Raw genomic sequence first — 21,782 nt, 5'->3', positions numbered from 1 at the left:
GTTTTGCCTGGAAGTTTCACATAAAGGAACCAGAAAATGAGGGAAAAGGTACTATAATGTTGCACATCATGAGTAGGTGAAGAGGAGCACTGGACAGTGCAACACAGGAATTTTCAGAAATCTTGCTAGATTGGATGGAGAGAGATTATTCATTCTTAGTCTGTGAGGAAAAGGGGCAATTTGGTAATTTTTTCAGTAAAATGTACCTCCTTTTGCAATTATAAAATAACTTACCTCCTCAAAGTGTCTCTTTAAAAAAGATTGTGTGATGTCATTCCTTTGAATTTTTGGTCTTATTTTTTAAAAAAAATTGTCATCTATAGAAATATAAAGTGCTGGCATTCTTGTTATTGGCCGTTTCTGTTGATTAACTGAGACTTTCACATGACTTTCCCATTGTGTTTGTTATAAATCATGCTAGGCAGCTAACTTCTCTGCATGATTTCTCTTCAATAATTAAATCTAGCATTTCCAGCTGCTGTAAAATTTGTTGCCCTTTTCTGTTCAGTTATGTTTTTTCATGCGGAAGACCTGGACTTTGTCACATTTTTAATTCCTATTCAGTATTAATTTATAGGTTATGTGTAATAAACTATTTTACTTCATGGCACATGCTGAGAAAAGAATCTTAATGTTTATGAAAGTATTACCTTGACAGAGATAAGAGGCAAGGCTAGGCAAGCATTCCAATAGCAACTTGGATGTAGCTATTTGCTATTTTCCCTGGCAGAAAACAAAATTCAGTGGTTCCATTCATTGATAATATTGTGTATTATGCACCCTTTTTCCTTTGGTGCACTGAGCTTTAAATGTTGAAAGATGTTATTTGATTCAGAATAAGAAACTAAAAAGTACTGCAAATCAATAGTGGCAGATTACTTGGAAGTCAAAGTGAATGTTTGAGAGCCCGTGAAAGAATTATGAAAAAGTATTTGGTGTCTTTCTAGTTTCTATAGGTGATTGTTACTTCTACTTGCAACATACAGTTGCTGCAGGAAAGAAAGTTTTAATCCTTGACTGGGTCTCGATTTTTCATATAATTTCCCAGTGTTTTTAATAAAAGCTGCTTTATTATAGGACTTGTGTATCAAATAATCACTCTGTGGCTCTTACAACATTTTTTTATATGAAGTGTTAATCAATACACTTAATGGCAAGGACCTTAATTATTAGAACAAAAGATTTTGGAATACTCTCAAGGGATATTCTCTTTAGTAGTGTGAGTTATCAACAATGCATCTACAGTACATAGGAAAATAATGTATAGTGCAAGTTGTATACATTCTGCCATAATGTAAACAAAAGTTACAGCCCATAAGATTACCAAAATGTCATGTGGTAACAGAAAGGAAGTTAGATATACCCTCACAGAAAATAATAAGACTTTACACGCTTAGTTAAGAGTGGGCTTAATTGTCTCTCAAATGTAGATCTTTTTAATGAAATCATAGAATCAAAGAATGGATACCATATCAAAGTCTGTAAGAACACAGGAGATAATGTATTTGTATAGGTCCAGTGAACAATACTTACTGGAACACAAGAGTTCCAGTTAAGGAAAAAATTCTTTACTGTAGGGTGAGGGAGCCCTGGCACCAGCTGCCCAGTTAGGGTGTGGAGTCTCCTTCTCTGGAGGTTTTCAACACATGCCTGGATGGGTTCCTGTGTGACCTGATCTAGGTGGATTTGCTTTGGCAGAGGGGTTGGACTAGGTGATCTCTAAAGGTCCCTTCCTGCTCCTACCTTTCTGTCATTCTATGATTAAGATCATTGAGTCCAGCCTTTGTCCCAGCCCAGTCAACCACTAGATCATTTCCCTAAGTACAACATCCACCTATCCCTTAAATGCTTCCAGGAATGGTGACTTCAACACCTCTCTGGGCACCTCGTTCCAATGCCTGACAACCCTTTCGGTGAAGAAATTCCTCCTAATATCCAGCCTGAACTTCCCTTGGCACAACTTGAGGCCATTTCCTCTTGTTCCATTGCTTGTTACTAGGGAGAACAGACTGATCCCCACCTTGCTACAACTTCCTTTCAGGTAGTTGTAGAGAGGGATAAAGTCTACCCTGAGCCTTCTTTTCTCCAGGCTAAACAGCCCCAGATCACTCAGCCATTTCTCATATGAGTTGTGCTCCAAATCCTTTACTAGCTTGGTAGCCTGCTTCTGTATCCTCTGCAACACCTCAATATTCTTCTTGTAGAGGGGAGCCCAAAACTAGACACAGTATTTGAGGTGTGGCCTCACAAGTGCCAAATGGTGTCCTTTGGGCAGGTTAGGCAGTGCAGCACTGTCTGTTGATAGAAGGAAGAATCATTTTGACTAATTTCTAAACACTTGTTTTCAACTGTTACTTCAACAGAATGCTGAGTGTGGAAAAAGTTTGGTTTGATTTTTTCCATTGGAGGATTAACTAGTTTTATTCTGCTGCAATATGTTGCCAAGTCACAAACTGGAAAATTTGATTTCTCGTGTTCCTGAGGTGACAGTTTTAGGATTTTTTTTACTCCTATAAGTCAAAAGACACTGAAATGAGAAGTTAATTTTCTGTTCGAACTTTGTAGTGTTTGCCCTATGCTCTCGGAAATGCTGAGATGAAGTATTGCCTGATTATGAAAAGAGAAGTGAAAAATTGTGATTTCTCTTTCATTATGCTTTAATAAGCAATGGGAAGAGAAGGAATGAAAATTTGCAGACATCTTTTTTTTGGTATATCTCAGTCTTAAGTACATTATAGAAATACGTATAAGAGCTATCGAAGCTACAATAACACTGTTTCTGAAGCAGCTTTTAAAAAATTCATTTTAGAACTACCTTCTCCTACAGACTTTTCTGATGAAGCCAGAAGTGATGTTATCTTCATTACCATTTTTGGATAATATTTTTGGCAAATTATGAGACAAACTATGTGAAGAATTAAATCTAATAAATATGGAAATGAAATAGATCCATAACTACAGCTATATAATATTTTTTAAAACCCTTATTCTCATTTTCTTGTGCCAATGAAATTTATTACTTGATAATTAATACTTAGTGTTTAGTAGTATCTTGTCAAGATTCTTCCACATTTTATAATCTCTGCTATGTTCCATTTACATACTAAGTGTAATTTGAATAACAGTCCAGGAGTATCATGAAGATATGAGTCTTTTCTGTACAGTGTTTTACAATATGTACTGTGTCATATTTTAACTTTTTATGATCCCTTTCCTTTTACATATATAACACATCTACTTATTTTTCACTTCATGTAAATGATAAACTTTGCTTTAAAAACTTTTTTTTCTCTCCTGTAAATACTGTTACAGCTGATTATTTTTACTAGAGATTATCATGGATATACCCATGTATCAAGTAATCTACTTCTCATGGCTCTGGGAGTTTTAGCAGAATATGCTCTGAAATTCTTATTTTAGCATTTGTAGACCCTGGAAACCTAAAAAAACCCCAAAACAAAACAAAACACCTCTGCTAGAAGGAGCCAAAGACTCAGTTTCTTTAGTCGCTTATGTTTTATAATTTTGCCCTGCTTCTTTAATGACTGAATTGAAATGACATAGGCATGAGGAAAGGGGAGGTAATTATAAAAAGGAGAAGCAGCTTCTGCTGTGATCCATCTTCTGATAGACTGGGAATACATTCCTTTTTGAACATATCTTTTACTATGGCAGTGCATCTTAATTTGTTTTGGTGTGAAATCTATAATTGTAAGGCTGACATGGTGATTTGAGGTGGAGGGAGAGGTTGTTTGATTTTGAGTTTGTGTGTGTTGTGGGTTTTTTTAATTATTCATGTTAATTATTAATTAATTATTAGCTAGATAAGTATCACAAAAAATCCAGAACAATTAGTTCATGCTCACAAGATTCATCAACATGAATAAGATAATGTCCAAACAACACTTTATTAGGATTCGATGGTTATTTTCTGTTTGTTTTTTTTTTCTTTCTTATTAATTACAGATTCTAAATGTCAAGCTTGTCACATCTTTGAAAGAATAACTCTTACAGTAAAATTATATGCAGAAAGATGTAAACTATAAGCTAATCTGTACTGTGAAATATCAGGACAAGGGCTAATGGACACAAGCTGGAACATGGGAAGTTCCACTTATACACAAGGAAAAACTTCTTTCCTGTGTGGGTGAGGGACCACTGGTACAGGCTGCCCAGGCAGGATGTGGAGTCTCCTTCTCTGGAGGTTTTCAAAACCCACCTGGATGCATTCCTGTGTGACCTGATTGAGGTGAACCTGTTTCATTGGTGGGAGGTGGACTACGTGATCTCTAGAGGTCCATTTCAACCCCTACCATTTGATGGTTCTGTGATTCTCTGATCTCTTTCACAGCAGTGACTTAATAAGTTACTCTAAGTGGTCATGTGTTAGGAAAACAAGTACAAAATCATGAATGTCTGGTATTCTAATAATATGTACAGAATTTATATAGGTAAGTTCCACTTTGTGAGTACTGATTTATGATGGGCATTACTCAAATGAACATCTCTTAGTTATTAGGGTATTACGAAGCCACAGGTTCTGCCAGTTTTCTGGAATAGGAAACAATTTGGCAGTAAAGTTGAATAATTTGTACTTTGTTTAGAGTACTCAAAATCATTTAGGTTGTTAACACAATCCACTTGGAAATGCCATGCCTTTTTCTATTCATTTACATTAATAATGTTGTTCATTTCGCAGATGAATTTGCTGAGAGTCAAGAGCATCTGTGCTGACTTAGACTAAAGGTCCATCAAAATCATATTCTGTTTCTAAGAGTTGAATAGCACATGCCTAGGGAGAAACATAAGAATAAAGCAATTACATAGGGATATGTCCTTTGTTCTGCCCAGGTGGTATAGATCAGAATTTAGACAAAGGTTTGCAGTTCTCTATATCTATTTCACCTATTATTTAATTTCCCAACCACTGTATTAACATTTCTTGTGTTTGATTGTTGCTTTTACCACCTTAAATTACAGCTATCAGCAAAATTTGACATCTCTTCCAATCTCCAGTCATTTCTGAATACATTTAATGATAGTGGAATTCTGTTGGTGATTTCCTTCCACCATGAAGACTAGCTATTCTTTATTTAAACCTATTTATTTTGTTTCAACCATTTTTATCAACATAAAGATGTTCTTATATGCCCTATGGCGTCCTGCCCTTCGAGATTCTGTGACTTCATGAACTGGGTCTATCTTATCTGAACACTTCCAAAATGCTTCTCAACTGTATCATATTTCCTGGTGGAAGACCCAAAACTGCACCTAGCATTTCGACTGTAGACACACCAGGAATTTACAAATACACAATGATTTCTGTTGTTGTTCTCTTCCAAGTGGTTCTTAATTTTTTACTTGATTCCTATGTGCTTGTTGATTATCCTCTACTGAGTTGATGGTTTCATGGAACTGTCTGTCACTGATAATAGCATCTTGTTATGTCAAAAAAGAGTGAAGATAAAGGTAAACTCTTGAGTTCATCATATTATATCTAAAAATAGATTCTTGTTGACATTTCTGCCCAGGGGAGTTGTGGAGGTCTTCAAGACCTGCCTGGACATGTGTGTCCTGATCTAGGTGAATTTGCTTCTGCAGGGGGGTTGGACTAGATGATCTCTAGAGGTACCTTCCAACCCTTACCGTTCTATGATTCTATGATTTGTTTTATTTACACTGAAGTTTCAGTGCTCTTTTTTTACCGTGATGACTTGGTCTTCCAAATTCCCCATCCAGTTTCTCACGGTCTCTTCATGATTGTGCAGCTCTGAATAGCTTGGTATCAGCAATGAATTTGTCACTTCATTATTCACTCACTCTTCAAACTTTTTTTTTTTTACATATATGTTGAACAGCCTGAAACAATCACAGACAGACAGTAATTGTACGGTTCATGTTAGTCTGAATGGACTTCTCTTCGATCCTTTTGCAAGTAGCTTTTCTGGTTCTTGTCATTTGCCCAGTATTTTGCTGCTTTATGTTTTACTTTTCTTCTGTGTAGATAGGTCATTATACCTTCCTAAAATGTGGCTTTTGAAGTCAAAGTAGTTTGCTTACATGAGTGGAGAATTTGTGCTTACTAAGAGCTTTGAAACAAGAAGTTATTTGATGAAATAAAAAGTATATTTCTGTTATTCGTTGCACAGTTAATATTTCCATTTAACATTAAAATATAAATGTCAAAACCATTCTGCAAAAAAAGTCATTTTCAGCATGAGATTATATTTTTAATTTTTGTATATCTACAGGGACCTGAAACAACTGTAACACATTTTTTTATTTCTGCTAAACCAGAATGGTGAATCAAACAGTTTATAATAGAATTAACTACTAGATAAAATATTTTCAACCAGTCTTTACAATTCCAGAATTAGTGGAAACATTTATGTCTTCAGTTTCTTCTATCAAGGCACAGTGAATTATTGAAAAGATAAAAATAAATTTGTTTGCTTTCTGTCAGAGTTCATATCCACAGCCAACCTTGATAGAAGACCAGAATGATTTAGACAAGTTTGCTTTGGAGATTCATAACATATGCTTGCTGGACAGAATTGAGTTATCTGTGCTCTGGAGAGTAAGTTATTGTAGCAGGAGCTGACAGAGATGAAGATAACTGAGGGAAATTCAATTACCTTTTAGTGTTTTCCTTCTAATAGGATTCTTAATGTGAAAAAGATCCTTAGATGATGCGCCTGTGTTGCTTTGTGAGATTTGCTTTGATACCTACATACAGAATGAAGTGAACTCTGCTTTTCAGGCCTTCATTAAGGATGAAATATGCATATGATTGCTAAATGGGTGTTATCTTTTGATCCAACATTGTCATTTGTAGCTCAGATGCATTTGACAGTCTTTTGGAGGTAGTCTTGAATATCCTCTCAAATACAATTTCATTTTCAGAAGTATTGTTTTTTATGTGAGATGCCTTTTTATAACAGGAATTGAAGAAAGGTCATAAATCTGTAAAATATTTCCCTATATTCTACTTTTGTTTCTGTGAATTTGTTTTCTCATTTGACTTCTGGTAAAAGCACCTGAGTTGTCAATATTGGTTTTGACTGACCTGAGTTCAGGCTGCTGAGTTAAAGCCCATCTCACTTGACTATAGCTGGATTTCAAGTGAAACTTTTGCAGTTCTGAATTTAGTAGGGTAGATTGATGCATACAGGTATTAGGGTGTCATTCATTGTGTTACTTGTAAAAATAGAATTTTGTTTTTATAATGGCTGTTGGTTGAAATAAAAATGTAGGAATGACTCTAAGAAGCCAGCTTGTTTGGCAGCTGTGTGTACAAAAACATACTGCATACAAGATTGTGTACATGCAAAACTCTTTATTTTACCGAGCCTTTAAACTAATGTCTGTAGCTGAAAGCAGTTATGTGTGCATCCTCAAAAAGACTCTGTTTTTAAAACTTTGGAAAGTAAAGTCCACTTTTTATTTGAAATATTTATCCTACCACTTACGTACTGATGTTTCTATAAAAGAAAGAGAGAGCAAGAGTCTTCATGTTAGATATATTTGCAACCCCATTACAGGTTTGGATGTGACTAGAAGACTAGCATAGCTGACCTTATTGATGCCTATATTGAAAATCTAGTCCATAATTTGAATAATAATTTGTCTTGACCTATGGCTTCTTGATTGTGTAAGCTATAGATACACTGGATATTCTATTTGCACTCAAGTCATTGCATGTGTAGTCTCAGCTTGTAGTTAATGTGTCTCCCCATTTAGATGTGATAAAATTTGATTCATGCAGTTTTCTTTTTTGATATTCATAAAAGTGACTTGTGAAAATCCACTTTGGGGCAATGTGGGAAGTAAAACATAGAATGGTAGGGATTGGAAGGGATCTTTAGAGATCATCTAGTCCAACCCCCCTGCTAAAGCAGGCCCACCTAGATCAGGTCACACAGGAATGTATCCAGAAAGGTTTTGAAGACCTCCAGAGGAGACTCTGTACCTTCCCTGGGCAGCCTGTGCCAGGGCTCCCTTACCTGAACAGTAAAATATTTTTCTTGTGTTTAAATGGAACTTTTTGTTTTCCACCTTCTTTCCATTACCCCTTGTCCTGTCATTGGATATAACAGAAAAAAAGTGATTCCCCAGCCTCCTGACCTCAACCATTTATATACACGCAAATATTAATGAGATCCCCTCTCAGTCTCCTCTAGACTAAACAACTCCAGTTCCCACAGCCTTTCCTTATAAAGAAGATGCTCCAGTCCTATGATCATCTTGGTGGCCCTGCACTGGACTATTTCCAGAAGTTCCTTGTCCCTCTTGAGCTGGGGAGCCCAGAACTGGACACAGGACTCCAGATGAGACCTCATCAGGGCAGAGTAGAGGAGGAGGAGAACCTCCCTTGACCTGCTGGACACATTCTTCTTGATGCATCCCAGGATGCCATTGGCCTTCTTGGCCATGAGGGCACATTGCTGACTCATTTTTAGTTTGTTATCAACTAGAACTCCCAGGTCTCTTGTTGATAAGTTAATATATACATTAAGATACTGAAATGTTAGAAAAGTTCATCTATAGAGCCTGAAGGCATTTACAGCTAAAATTTTCCATGTATAGAGTATTTTTCATGTATTGGAATACTATTGAGAAGGAAGTTGTGGAAAATATTGCATCTAGTGTAATAGTTTATCTTGAATTGATATTTCTCATTACAATGAAAGCTTCAACCTTTCATTGAGAATGCTCCACTATGAATACAAAATAAGTGCTGAAATAAATACCTCCTTGAATGATGATTGAAAAGAGACAGTAGTTGTTTAAATAAGATTTTTGCAATGAAATTGCTAAAATATTATTTTGTGGTAGATAGGGCTTGAAGTCTGTCTGGGACCTAGGAAGGGAAATGGTGGGAAAGTGTAATGCCACACCCAGCCAAGGATGACATTCCTAATACTTTTTAAAAGTAATCTTTTGTTTCTGTGTATACCTATAGAGCTTTCCAGGAAAGTAAACAAGACTGTGCTAACCAGAATTCTTAACAGGAACTGAAAGATCCTTTCACATTGCCATTTCTGTCTCACTGCTTTGCAGTTAATCTTTTCATTCTTAACTTTCCTATATTAGCTTTTTAAATTAGAATCACTAGAATACATTTAAAAAAATTCTTTTCTTTGCACTTCATTTGGTTCTTTTATAGAAATATTTACAGAGCAAGTCCACTTACTGATTTTTCTTTTTGACCGACGTAGAAGAAAACAGAGTCAATCACTTTGAGGTAGACTTAAATCATGAAGAGGAAGATCTATCAGGAAGTTAACTTATTCTTCAGATGATCAGTTTGTTGAGGAAAGTGCCAAGTGATTTAGAGACCTCTGGATTTCACTGTTATTCTGAAGTTCTACTGGAAGGGGCAGAATTCATTCTTAAAAAGTCTTACTATTCCAAAACCAAATCATTTTCACTGTTCTGTTTCACAAAAGGAAGATGATAAGTTTCCCAGTACTTTCCTCACCAGTCCTTTTCTCCCTCCCACCTTTTTCTTACTCACATTTATAGTTATCAATTAACTTCTTAGAAAATTAATCTTCAGAGATTTCTGGCCAACTTAGAAGATTTAGAAGTCTCTTGGAAGACAATTATAACGATTGCAATGATTAACAGTGCAAGTGCTTTTGTTATCATTACAGTTTTTTTTATTTGTCTCCCAATGCCAAGATACTAGTATTTTTTGTTGGAACAAATTCTTGAGCCTAAGTAGTAATGCCAAGGTTTTGGCATAATGGATTTTCAGATGTTTGTACTCCTTTCAGCCTTCTCCCTGCCTGCCTTTGTGGAAACTTGAGATTTCTCATCAAACTATTCTGAATTGTGGTTGCCATTAGAGCAAGAACTGATGCCAGTTCTTGCCTCAGGAATATTTAAGGGAGATGACAGACAAAGCAAGCGACATGTGTAATTGTTGGATGGGTTACTATATTATAGAGAGTATATGGCAATCATGAAACAAATTTTGTCATAACTTGAGACCCAACACTTACAATACACTAGGTGCCGTGAGTGTTGACAGTGTCCCACAGGAAAGCAAGTTTGGGATAAATATTTCTCAGGATATTTTTGAGTAGCAGTTCTTTGAAGCTACTCAAAAATCTGGAATATTAGAGGTAGGCAGAGGTAGATTGTTGACTAGAGTGTAAGTCAAGCTGTTAAATTGTGTGGGAAATGTTTTATGACTCTTTGGTATGTCCAATAACTGTCACTTAGATGTGTTTTATATAATTTCAGTGCTTTCTTTCATTTTTCTGCATGCTTGATTGAAACTGGCGATTTTGATTAGTCACTGTACTTTGTTTCAATACCTATGAGCAAGCCGTAATTCACATGAAATTTCAGATTCTTGTTTTAAAAATCAGCAGAATTTGTGTTGCTTCTTTTATCCTCCATGGCTGCTCTACTCCAAATATAACCAGATCCAGGTACTGAGTTTATGACTTTATAGTGAGAGTCAATTAGTGAAATCTAGTCAAACAGATTTGTACAGTTGTACTATGTACTCTTTTGTGCCATTACACCAACATCCATGAGTTTAGCTGCTTGTAACGAATGCTGATAACTCTAACAAGGAGCAGTATGAAAACACCCTTGTACCATGTAAAAACATCCCAACCAGACAGAACTGAAACAAAACCAAAGAACCCCACCTGAACAGGAACATCAGAGACTTAGAATGGACATTTCACAAGTTCTGGTATTTAATATTGAAATGAGAAATAAACAGAAAACTTACATCTTATGTGTTGTTCTTATGTAAATGAATATGCTTTTGGAGTATTTATTTTTTGTTTTAATGTTTACAATACAACAGATGATACCTATAGAAACTGCTTGGTACTGTGTGGTATTTAACTTCTCCCAAGGCAGCATCTGGAGTAGTGGCAATACTGAGTCTTGCATCATTGTAATTTTCTATTTAGACAAAGTGAGCCAGAAAAAGATATATTTTAAAGCAATTGTTCTGGAGTATTTTAGTCCTTGTTTTGTGTTACTCAGTATAAAGATGTAGAATGAGTGTTTTGAACTGCTTTATATTAGAGACTGTTGTCTTCTCATATTTTGAAAAGTCAGGATATTTCAAATGCTGTCTTTTTATGGATAATAAAATCACACAGTTTTAAAAATAAATTACATTATCCTCCCCTGACAATTTTTGGTCAGATGTCAACCTTTGAAAGGTGATAGGACTTTTTCTGAATAAAAAATGTTAATTAATCCCCAAACCTATTCATACCTATCTCATGCTGTTACAAAATTCCAAAATTGTTATTTGGATGCATGAGAACCAATCACAAAGGAATAAAACCTCATACACTAGTTGGAATGAAATACAAAACATAGACTATTGAAAAAAGGAGGGGAAAAAAAATTACTTTTCATGGTTTGGTGCTATAGGAAATCTGACAGGAGGCTTTAAGTTAAGGCAAAGGTTAAGCTAAAGCTGGGATTGTGACTGTTTAACATGTTTCTAAAGTAAGTGGCTAGGAATGATTTTAAAGAATAACTGCTGTAAAAGACTATGTTTTAAGAATCCTTCACATTTGTTTTGGGATTTTAAAAAAAATCTTTGCCATTTAATCATAATCTTAATCAAAATATCCTGCCATTAACATACTTGGTTCTCGAAAGAATAAGCCTCTCAAGAATCTTAATTTACAGTAAAGTGAAGAGCTAGTTTGAGGTGTTAGAAACTTTTGAATTAGGAGCACCAAGCATGTTATTTTTTAATAGATTTTTTAATAAAATCTCATATAATCTTTCTTTTTTCACAGATTTGCTGATAGACATTTGAAATTCCTCTGACAAAAAAGAAGCCCTTAATACTTTTCCTTAATAATGAATTAAAATGTTTCTACAGATACAGTTGCAATGATTTAATGACAGAAACATACGGGGGATTTTTCTGTCTAGGGGAAGGAAAAACTTTTTGCGAGCAAATGTTTGCCCTGTTTAGCAATGTTACTAAAAAATATGTACTACTTAAGATGATTGTACTCCACTGTGAGAGGCTGAAAAGGTTCTGAACTGTCAGAGATCAAGTCCACTAAATTAGCTCCTAGAAGAAAGCATGATAGAAGCTGGTGAAGCACACATGGCTTACCTTTTGGGAAGTGAATTCATGTTCAGGTCTGAATGTTTCGTAGCTGAGCTTCACAAAAGATTTGCTGCTTTTGTTCCTGGTACAAAACAATATGTGATTTGTTCTACATCTACCTTAATTACCATTATGTATCCCCATGTATACATTGATATTGCTGTGTGCTGACATTATTTTTCTCTTTGTTCTTAATGTCTAGTGGGTACTAGACTACAGAGAAGACTTTCAAAACATGCCTTTGATTCTGTTATCAAAGCAACAGAACAAAATTACAGAAAGGCAAACTACGGGACTTTTTTTTTTTTTTTTAAGACATCAAAAGTGACATCTTAAGGAGCCCAGTCAAGTCTGAAACCAGTTTGGTATCCAAAGTAGTGAAGCTTATTAGCAGTGTTCATTGCATGTCATTGGCATGCAACCAGTCATGGCAGAATAGGAAACTATTATGCCTAAATCTATCTATTTAATCTATTTGCTCTCTGAAATGAATGTGATTTATCTGTTCTTTATTCAAGAGTTGGTGTATTTTGATACATTCTGAAGGTCCTTGATTAGAATCAAAGATGTGTTTTTAAAACAAGACAGTAAACAAGGAAAGCTGAAAAGGGCTTGATAGGAACCATGTAGGAAATAGAAACACAGACCCTGGCTGCAGGAACATCTCAAGGGGCTAAGCTTTCTGTCTTTTGGAAATCTGGAACTTTACATAGTCTTGAAAACCATTTATGTAGACATTTTGGCTGGAAATGAGTTTCCTTTGCATGTGTTTTGAAAATTTATGAGAGAATTTAGGGAGTGTGATGTAGCAGGAATATCAAACAATAAATAACAAAATCAGCAGGGTCACATTGATTGTTTTTGCACTGTATTCGACTTACGAGTGCTTGTATAATAATAAAAACAAGTCCTGTGTAGAAATACACATTCTTGTAAGACAAGTGTTGAGACAATAAGCTTGTCAGGTGTTAGATGCTTATATACCTCTGTATTTATAGCTGTGTCTTTTGTAGGTATAGAAATGAAAGAATTTTAACTCATGTAAATGCTTTTTACTTTATTATAGCCAGAGACTGAAGCCACATTTATATATTAAATTAATACAGGGTATTTTGTAATAAGGTTCCAAATTATCTTTTGGTTCATCTACTTATCACCTGAATAAACCTTGGTAAATTTCTGTGTTCTTTGTGCTCTTAGAGGCTCAATTACTTTAAAGTTGTTGCTATTTTGGAAAAGAAGCTTAGCAAAATGTTTCCAAATTAAAACATTAAATAAAAATAAGTAATATTTTTTCATGTTTTTCCCACTGTTTGGAAGATCCTTACTCTCAGAAATGTACCTTTTGCTCCTACTATGAGAAATTACTCAGAATTCATATGACACAAAACTTAAGAGAAATTACTGTTTATGTAGTACCTTCAAGGGCTTCTTAATTAGCAAATTACATTGTTCAAAAATAGTCAATAGTGTGTGTTACCTGCTCTTAGAGAGTTCATTTAAGGTTTATATGTGCCATCTGAACTGCATGTGACTTTCAATCTGTTCAAATGTCACTCCTGTGCCAAGTCTTGGTACTGTAAGTTGTAAAAGAACTGTGCTGGCAGTAAGGTGTCTGAAAAATTGAATCCTAGGGAAGTAATTGTTAGGCTGCTGGGGCCAAAAATGCTGGACTACTTTCTACCTAATTTGCGGTTAACAAAGGTCTTAGTGGAATAAGAGAGTTGGAGAGATGGTGGTCACAGTCAATGAATGAGGACATTTCTGAGTTTTAGTTATTGAGGTTTACTGGAAATGTGCCATCTGGCTCTTGGTCATACCAAGATTTTTCATAAGATCTTGAAGAATGAATTGAAAGCCACGGCAAATGTTTCCTGAGCTGCCAGCACTGCTATTGCAATGGATGATAACTTTTTCTCCTAGTTGCATTTGTAGTGTTCATACTGTACAGAGAGGAGGAAATGTCTTCATACTATTGCTAGAGTAAGGTACTAGGAGGTAGAACAAAAGGGAAAGTTTGGGTGAGTAGTATGAGAAGGAGCCTGCAGATAGAAGACAAAGGAAAACTGAGGAGCATTGAAAGTAGAATTGGGACTAGTTACCTAGGCTAGTCTCCTCTACACCTTTGGAGACTGGAACTAAATTTTGTATTTCTCTTCTGTCAGTAACAAGTTGCTCACATATATTTAGCTACTGATTATAGATAAATTAACAATCAAATACTGCTCTGCTTTGGTTGAAGTGATAGAAATCTTTGTATATGTTCCACCTGAGATTTTTATATAGATGTTTTCACCTGATTAAAAAGTACTTTTCCTCCTTTTTAAAACTTAGGTTGCATAGAAGTGTCAATATGAAAAATTGCAAAACCAAATATCCAACAGTTATAAAAAATCAAAGCAGTGCAACTTTAATTTGATCCTCACTAAGCATGTATAGTGAATCCTTGGGTTATGTAAATATGTGTCTCGTTTGCTGGACAGAGTGGATGTCCCAGGGTTTGTCAGTTCCAGAAGTTGTTCATAGATCTGATTCATTTGTTGCATTGCACTGGAAGTTCTTTAGTGAATACAATACTAATCTCTCTGGTGGTCAATGTCACAAGGCTGATGCAGTGTGGTTGAGAAATGGCTTAAAAGATTATCACTGGTTCTTTCTTTGCTTAGTATCTAATCTGAGAGCTGAGAGTCACCTATGCAGAAGTGCTGAGCTTAACTGTTTGTAAAGCATAGGGTAAATGCACTTTGATTATTTCTAGCTTGAAAAGTGCCTTGTACTTGGAAAATATGGACCCAAAGGATCTCAAAGGTAATGCCCAAGTATTGTAATGTTTTCAGGACCTTAGTCTGGTTTAAAACAAGAACTGCAGACATAAACTAGATTTGCTAAAGAGAGGAGGAAAATGTCTGTCCTAGGGCATGCTTTGAATACAAAGTGTTGGGAAATATGTACATTAATAACTGTCTTGGATTGAAAATTTGACTCTGCATATTGTTTATGCCAATCATTAGCAGTGATGCTTGGAGGGTTAGAATATTGGAATAATATAGGACACATACAGTGAATCCCAGTTTCTATCAAGGAGAAAGTACTGTTACTTGTTCATGTAAGACTTTGTATGTAATTGTGGTCCAAGGGTGCTACTGTAACACAATGTCAATTACCTAAGCATCAAAGAAAAATGTAAAAAAAAAAATGTCCATGGTACTAATGACTGCTACAGAATAAATCTGATGTTATTGTCCTCTGCTATCTACTACTAATTGTTCTGTCAGTTGTTTTTATATCCAATTGAACTCCCAGAATCACAGAATGATAGCATGGTAGGGTTTTGAAGGGACCTCTAAAGATCATCTAGTCCATCCCACTGCTGAAGCAGGTGTGCCTAGACCAGGTCACACAGGAACACATCTAGATGGGTTTTGAAAACTTCCAGAGAAGGAGACTCCACACTCTCCCTGGCCAGCCTGTTCCAGGGCTCCCTCAGCTGACCAGTGAAGTTTTCACTTCTGTTTAAATGGAACTTTCTATGTTCCAGCTTTTGTATTAGTTTATCTTATTTACCTACTCTGCAGAACTGGATTCATTTGAAAGGTGCTGTTGCCTTGTGTTTAGTTGCATTTACTAAAGCTTAATATTGTGAGATTTAAAGGTAAAAAAAGAGCTGTTGACCCAGCACAGATTAAAACCAGATGTCTCTTGAGATCCTTGCATTTTTCTCTAATTGCTAATCCAAATTGATTGTGGTAGGTTTTTTTTCTGGTCATGACCATAATTTTAGCAGTTTATGTTCATTGTGATCTAAGCGAATTGTGAAGTGTTTTTTTAATCCTCTTGTGATTTTAAAAGCATGATATGTTGGGGTTTTTTGTTGGTTTTTTTGTTTGTTTGTTGGTTTTGTTTGGGTTTTGTTTGTTTGTTTGTTTCTTTTTTTCCCCCTAGGAATGTCTGTCTACAGAACCACCTTTTTTTTTCTTCTTTCTGTTTTTTTACGCCTCCTCCCTCCACACTTGTATTACAAACAGTTGTTTTAGATGAAAGCTGGAAAAGTGGATAAATGAGATTTATAAAACTATGGGTTGCAGAGATGAGATACCATTGCATTGTGTTCAGTCCATTAAAACAAGAAGAAATAGAAGAGATACTTTGATAAGTGTTCTGCTGGCGTTAACCTTGATGGCTATTATCGGGGGGATGATGCTATATCTATTTCATTGGCTTAAGCTTTTTTCATGCTGGGAGAAATCAATACTTTGAGTTGTTGGATGACAGAGGCATCACTTCAGAATTGACGGTGGCTGTCAGACATTGTCATTGGTTGACTTTTGTTCGCTGTTGAGGTTTTAAGCTTTCATTTTTCTAAGTCTTATTCAGGAGTCTTTGTAAGATTTCCCTAGGTAGCATTTTTAGTCCAGACTTTAAACCTCAGGTCAGAGGTCAAGTACAAAGATCTATGAAGGCGGGGGATTGAGGAGCTCATTAATAAAATATCCTCATTTGTAGAAAATTTGCATTAGTGGCAAGACTACATGTTATCTTATGGGTAACTTTTCCTCTTAAATGACACCCTTGGAGAGAGGTTGTTAACAAAGCAAGTAGCCTTTAGCCAAATTAGGCAAAGGAACTAGCACATATAAAAGTGTTTGGTGATCTTTGAGTTGAAGAACAATAGCTAAAAGGTGCAATATTGCTTTTAAAACCACTACACTATTAAACTTTCTTTGTAGTTTGTAGAAAGCGTTACATAGTAATTTTGGGACTGTAGAGGTGCACATGCATATGATACCGTGCAGAGGAAATCTTTTACTTGAGATTTTACAAAGATCAAAGATAAGAGTTCTGAAATCACTAGATTAAGCCTCCTCTTCACTGAAATATAGACAGGCAGAATAGGCTAATTCACTTTGTCAGTGTTTTGCAATATGGAATATTTTTTGAATATTGAATATTGTATTTTCGTATCTATAACTTGCTTTTTGAATGACCTTGCGCTCCTTTAGAATTACTAATCTGTAAAAATAAATCTTCAGATAATCTACATGTTCAAATAGCCTGCAGCCTTGTCCAAACAGGGAACGGGAGAGAGGAAACAACACTATTCTGCTTTGCAATGATGGCAAAGAGAAGGTTTATTTTCATCCTGGATGAAGAGTAGGGTATGAGGATCTTTGCTCCATGTCATGACGAAGGATTCTGCTTAATACACTTATTCTCTGTAAAGCTTTTAACAGCCACTGATTTTAAGACATATGGAAGAAATTATGTAGGCCAAAGCACTAGTGCAAGGAAGATTTGACAAATTTGTTTGTGTGCAACTGTGTATCTAATTGTAAAACTGTATGCAAGTATGAAAAGGTGCATATTGCAAGTGCAAGAGGTCAAACAATAACAAAGAATTAAAACTGTAAAACTATTTTTTTAAGTTTATGCACAAACAGAAATCAAGCTGAATTTTTATTTTACATACACAGAAAGATTAGGATTTAGTGTGAAGTATTAACATGTACCACTCTATATCCTGGTGTTGCACCTCTGGAAGTACTGGATCAGGCAAACTTGAAGTCATCTGCAAAATGAAAAATACCTTAGAGAAATGAAGAATTTTTAGTGCTTTCAGAACAGTCTAGTCGTAACTGGCTACCTTGGGATGAGTGTCTTTACACTTCTTTTGGTGGAACCTGTCTTCTTTCACTATGTACCAAAAATAGACAGACGGAGGAGGACAAATAGCTTTTTTTTCTGAATATTTGGCATCTGTCATAGCTGGGAAACACTGAACATTTGACAAGTCACTCATATGATCAAAGGAAAGATTATTCTTGCAAAACTTTCTCAAAGTTAGTAACTATACACACATGTGCCAGAGATTTGACAGAACAGTGGCTTTTTTCTGTTCTTGTTTGTAAAATATGTGTTGTAAAGAGTATGCTATGGTTAAAAGTTTCTCCTGGAGTGATGTCATAATTTTATGGGGTTTCCTATGTGTAGGAATCCCTCAATTTGGGTGGATTATTGCAAGTTTCTATTCACATTAAATGCTGAATTTTCTGACAAGTGGAGCCCTATACATTTCCATTTTGTAACATGCTGGTTCTGTTTTCATGAAAGTCATCAAGGACAAAAAAAAATACCACTTTTTCCTTAATTTGAGTGTCACAGCTACACTTTGAAAATCTTTGTTGGTGTTTAATGAAGGATGCCTTCAAAATTACATCATAAAGAAGCCTTTTTGTAAAGAGGTACAAGTTCATTATATCTTTTACAAAACATTTTAGTTTGATTTCCATTTTATCATGTTTTAAGGTCAAATGTGACTTTAATGTTCCATAAAGAGACAGAGATTGATAATGGGGAAAGAATAACCCTCTAATGTGATTTATATCTATGGATTTTATGTCAGATATGAAAAGTTGCTGTTCAAATTGTAAAGGAGGATCCATTAAAGACCACTTTAAAACATTTTACTACTTAGCTTACCTTATACACTTGTTTTAAGAATTCTGCCCTTTCAGGCAACTTAAAAATAACAGCGTATTAAACATTTATAAAGTGCTGAAATCAGAATCATCATGGGTGCAAAATAGATTAATGGATTGTAAAATACAGATGTATTTAAAAAGAGCTGGAAGAATCTTGTTTAATGTTGGTTATGATTTAGCTGTCATATATTTTTGTGAAGAGGGGTGGCAGAGTGCTTTATGTACTAATACAAAAGCCAATTTTTGATGTCTCATTGACTTGGAAAGTCAGCTTCCCATTCTTCCCTCCTTCTGGATCTGTTCATCAGTTGAGCTTGCTCTAAGGTGTGGGAAAAATTATGAGGAAATCTGTAAATGTATGAAAATGTTTAAAATATGTATTTAAAATTTATTAATGTTAGTGTATTTTTGTTATCTAATGTCTATAATAATTTTGTTAAACTTCAGATTTTTTTTCTATTACTTTATATGATATATATGTTTCTATATACACATATATAAATAACTTTCATAGCCTGCCTGTTTTTTTATTTGCAGCATTTCTCTTATGCTTGTACATATAGATATATATAGAAAAAGCATTGTTATTGTTCTAAACGTAGGAGATATTCTGACGTGCTGTTATCTGAGGTCTAAAGTAATTGTACTAGTGTCTGCATCAGCTGTGCTTCACAAAGAAAAAGCCATTTTTTTTATTGTTAGGCAGACGTTTGTGTCCATTCTACTAACTAGATCATAGAATAATCCAATCATCGACAAAGGCTGAAATGCTTTGTCTGGCATATGTGATCTGTGGAATTGCCAGATGAAAACTGAAATTAGAAACAAGGAATGCTGAAGTGGGGAAAACCTTTATTGTTTCTACCACTATTTGAATTTCTCTTAGACCTTCAAGTATGGTGTTTTGATGAGGGGATGATCTAAATTTGGTGCCTATTTTTGAGTTCTGTATTAACAGACACATTTTCAGAGTATCAACAAAACAAAAAAAATGAAGAAAATATAATAACAAATAATCTTTCATAATTTTGAGTTCTATTTGTAGGTGTGACTTTTCAGTTTTTATTTGCTAGTGCTTGGTTTAGAAGATGTTTATACAACAGGTGTAGAACAGCTGAAAAATTATTAACTTTCCCATCCTGGCAATCAAATGTACTGTTTGAGAAATCGTCTGGTAAAGATTGATTCAGTCTTCATATGCATTTTGTGTTCTGTCTATCTGAAGATATGTAGATTTACTCTTTAGTTTTTATAGTTCTATATTTATAAAAACAACAGGAAATGGTTGGCTACCCAAATCTAATGAAGAGTCACAGGAGCAGAGCAGTCAGATAGCTGGCGTTCATTATTTTGAAACTTGCCTCTTTTGTTTTTATAATGCTATTCACTTTGTTATAAAATAAAAATGATTGGACTTATGTTTTATTATACAACTAGGCCTTGTGTTGACATCTGCTAAATCTTGAATGTGTATGTGCTATGCGAATAAAGAATTCACAGCAAAACAAGATCTTTTGCTTGGCTCTCTGGACAGATTTACTGTTAGCAACTGCGCAGTGCCTCAATTTTCAAACCTGTAAACTGGGATTAATTCTTACTTGTCAAGGATTTTTTTAATAATTAAATAATTATGAAGTACCAAGTTCCTTTGGATAATATAATTAAAATCCAAAGTAATAAAGTCTTTATTTTCTTCCTAGTCACTGTGTGCCCAGTATTCTGCAGACAAACGGGAAGAAGAAAAAATGTGCCATCACTTGATAATGGCAGCTAAGTACCGAGACCAAGTGACTGCAACTCAACTAATACAGAAAGTTATCAACATTCTGACAGACAAACATGGAGCCTGGGGAAGCTCTGCACCAAGGTAAAGCATTTTTGGGATACTTTAAAATATTTTTGAGAATTGAGCCATGCTCATCTTTGCTCAGATTATTTGAATTAATATCTTATGGTCAAATTTAAAGGTAAACAAGGTTTTTCAGTTTTGTTTTTTTTGAAAAAAAAACCCCAACAAATTATTAAATAAGGTAAACTGAATATGTCAGTATTTAGTATGGGTGAATGTCAGAGAACTAATGTTTTGTTGGAGCAGTAAAAAGCAAAATGATTCTCTTCTAACTTTTCTGTAACAATATGGTAGAATTTATTTTGAATACCCAGTTCTACCTCTATGAGTTATCTGAGAAATAATTTTTCAAAAGTAAAATTTTCTGAAAACTAGCTTTCTTCATGGTGCATTATATAGTTCAGGACTGAACCACAATTTAGTAACTTGTTTTCTTTTTTGCCAAACTTTAATCAAACAAACATATTTTTAAGTTAGCGGGAAATTATGAGTTTTGTATTAGTAACTTCAAAGTGAAAACACTACTACCAGGTTCTCATTTTGGAATTCTCTTTATATACCTTTATTACAGTAATACTTGTCAAACTTCATTAGTACAAGTCACAGCTAAAATTGCACCTGCAAATCTAAAATACAAGTCTCTCTAGTGCATTCTTAAGTAAGGAACATATTTAGGCTAGAACATAGCCATATTGAGTATGCTAGTATATTGAGATACTGTTATTTGAGTGCAATGAAATAATACACGTGAGAGAAACAACTGAGTAGACAACAAATTGTTTTTCCCAGTAGCCTTTATTCAATGTTTAATTACTGCTTGCTTTCTTAAAAGAAAAAAAAAATCCAAGCACTAATAATTTCTGTCATGTTCAGTAACATAAAGAAATGTTATTCGTAAAATTAATTATACATGTAGGAGTTGTGGTGTTAGGGCACAGAATGCCCATTTACAGTAAATACCAATTTTGGGCTGTAGTTTATAAGGTTAAAAATGAAAGATTGAAGTGTTTAATGCTGTTTTCCTTTTGTTAAGTAAATTATGCTTAGTATAAAATAATTAATTTAAAAAATAGAGGGTGCAAAAACAACACTGTAATTCCAGATTTCTAGGAATCTTTAATTACTTAATTCCATACAATTTTAAAGTAAGGCTTGTATTACAGTTGTCTAAATCCATATTTCTTTAAGTAATTGTGGTGAGTATGTACCTTGTCATTTTGTCCTCTTGTTTGTGTCTCCAGATTTAAAACTATGATTACTGTCCTTTAACTAAGAAGCAGATGTGTTTTACTTGTTGTGGTAACATTGGTATAGTTGGTAAAGGAAAAGCATACTTGAC

The 21,782-nt window shown here is 34.7% G+C and overlaps 1 protein-coding gene across 4 annotated transcripts in view; it reads left to right on the top strand.

The window, feature by feature from the left end:
- The window catches only part of LRBA (LPS responsive beige-like anchor protein), a 406,817-nt gene that overhangs the window by 154,037 nt on the left and 230,998 nt on the right, over positions 1-21,782 (top strand). For all 4 annotated transcript variants that reach the window (XM_061993733.1, XM_061993732.1, XM_061993731.1 and 1 more), the window contains one exon: positions 20,295-20,461. In XM_061993733.1, the coding sequence (XP_061849717.1) occupies positions 20,295-20,461 (167 nt within the window). The remainder of the gene's footprint in view (positions 1-20,294; positions 20,462-21,782) is intronic.

Source organism: Colius striatus, chromosome 3, assembly GCF_028858725.1.
Source record: "Colius striatus isolate bColStr4 chromosome 3, bColStr4.1.hap1, whole genome shotgun sequence".
In the NCBI taxonomy this organism is placed as follows: Eukaryota; Metazoa; Chordata; class Aves; order Coliiformes; family Coliidae; genus Colius; species Colius striatus.
The sequence above is the reverse complement of the archived record's forward strand: the minus strand, read 5'-3'. Positions and strand labels throughout refer to the sequence as shown.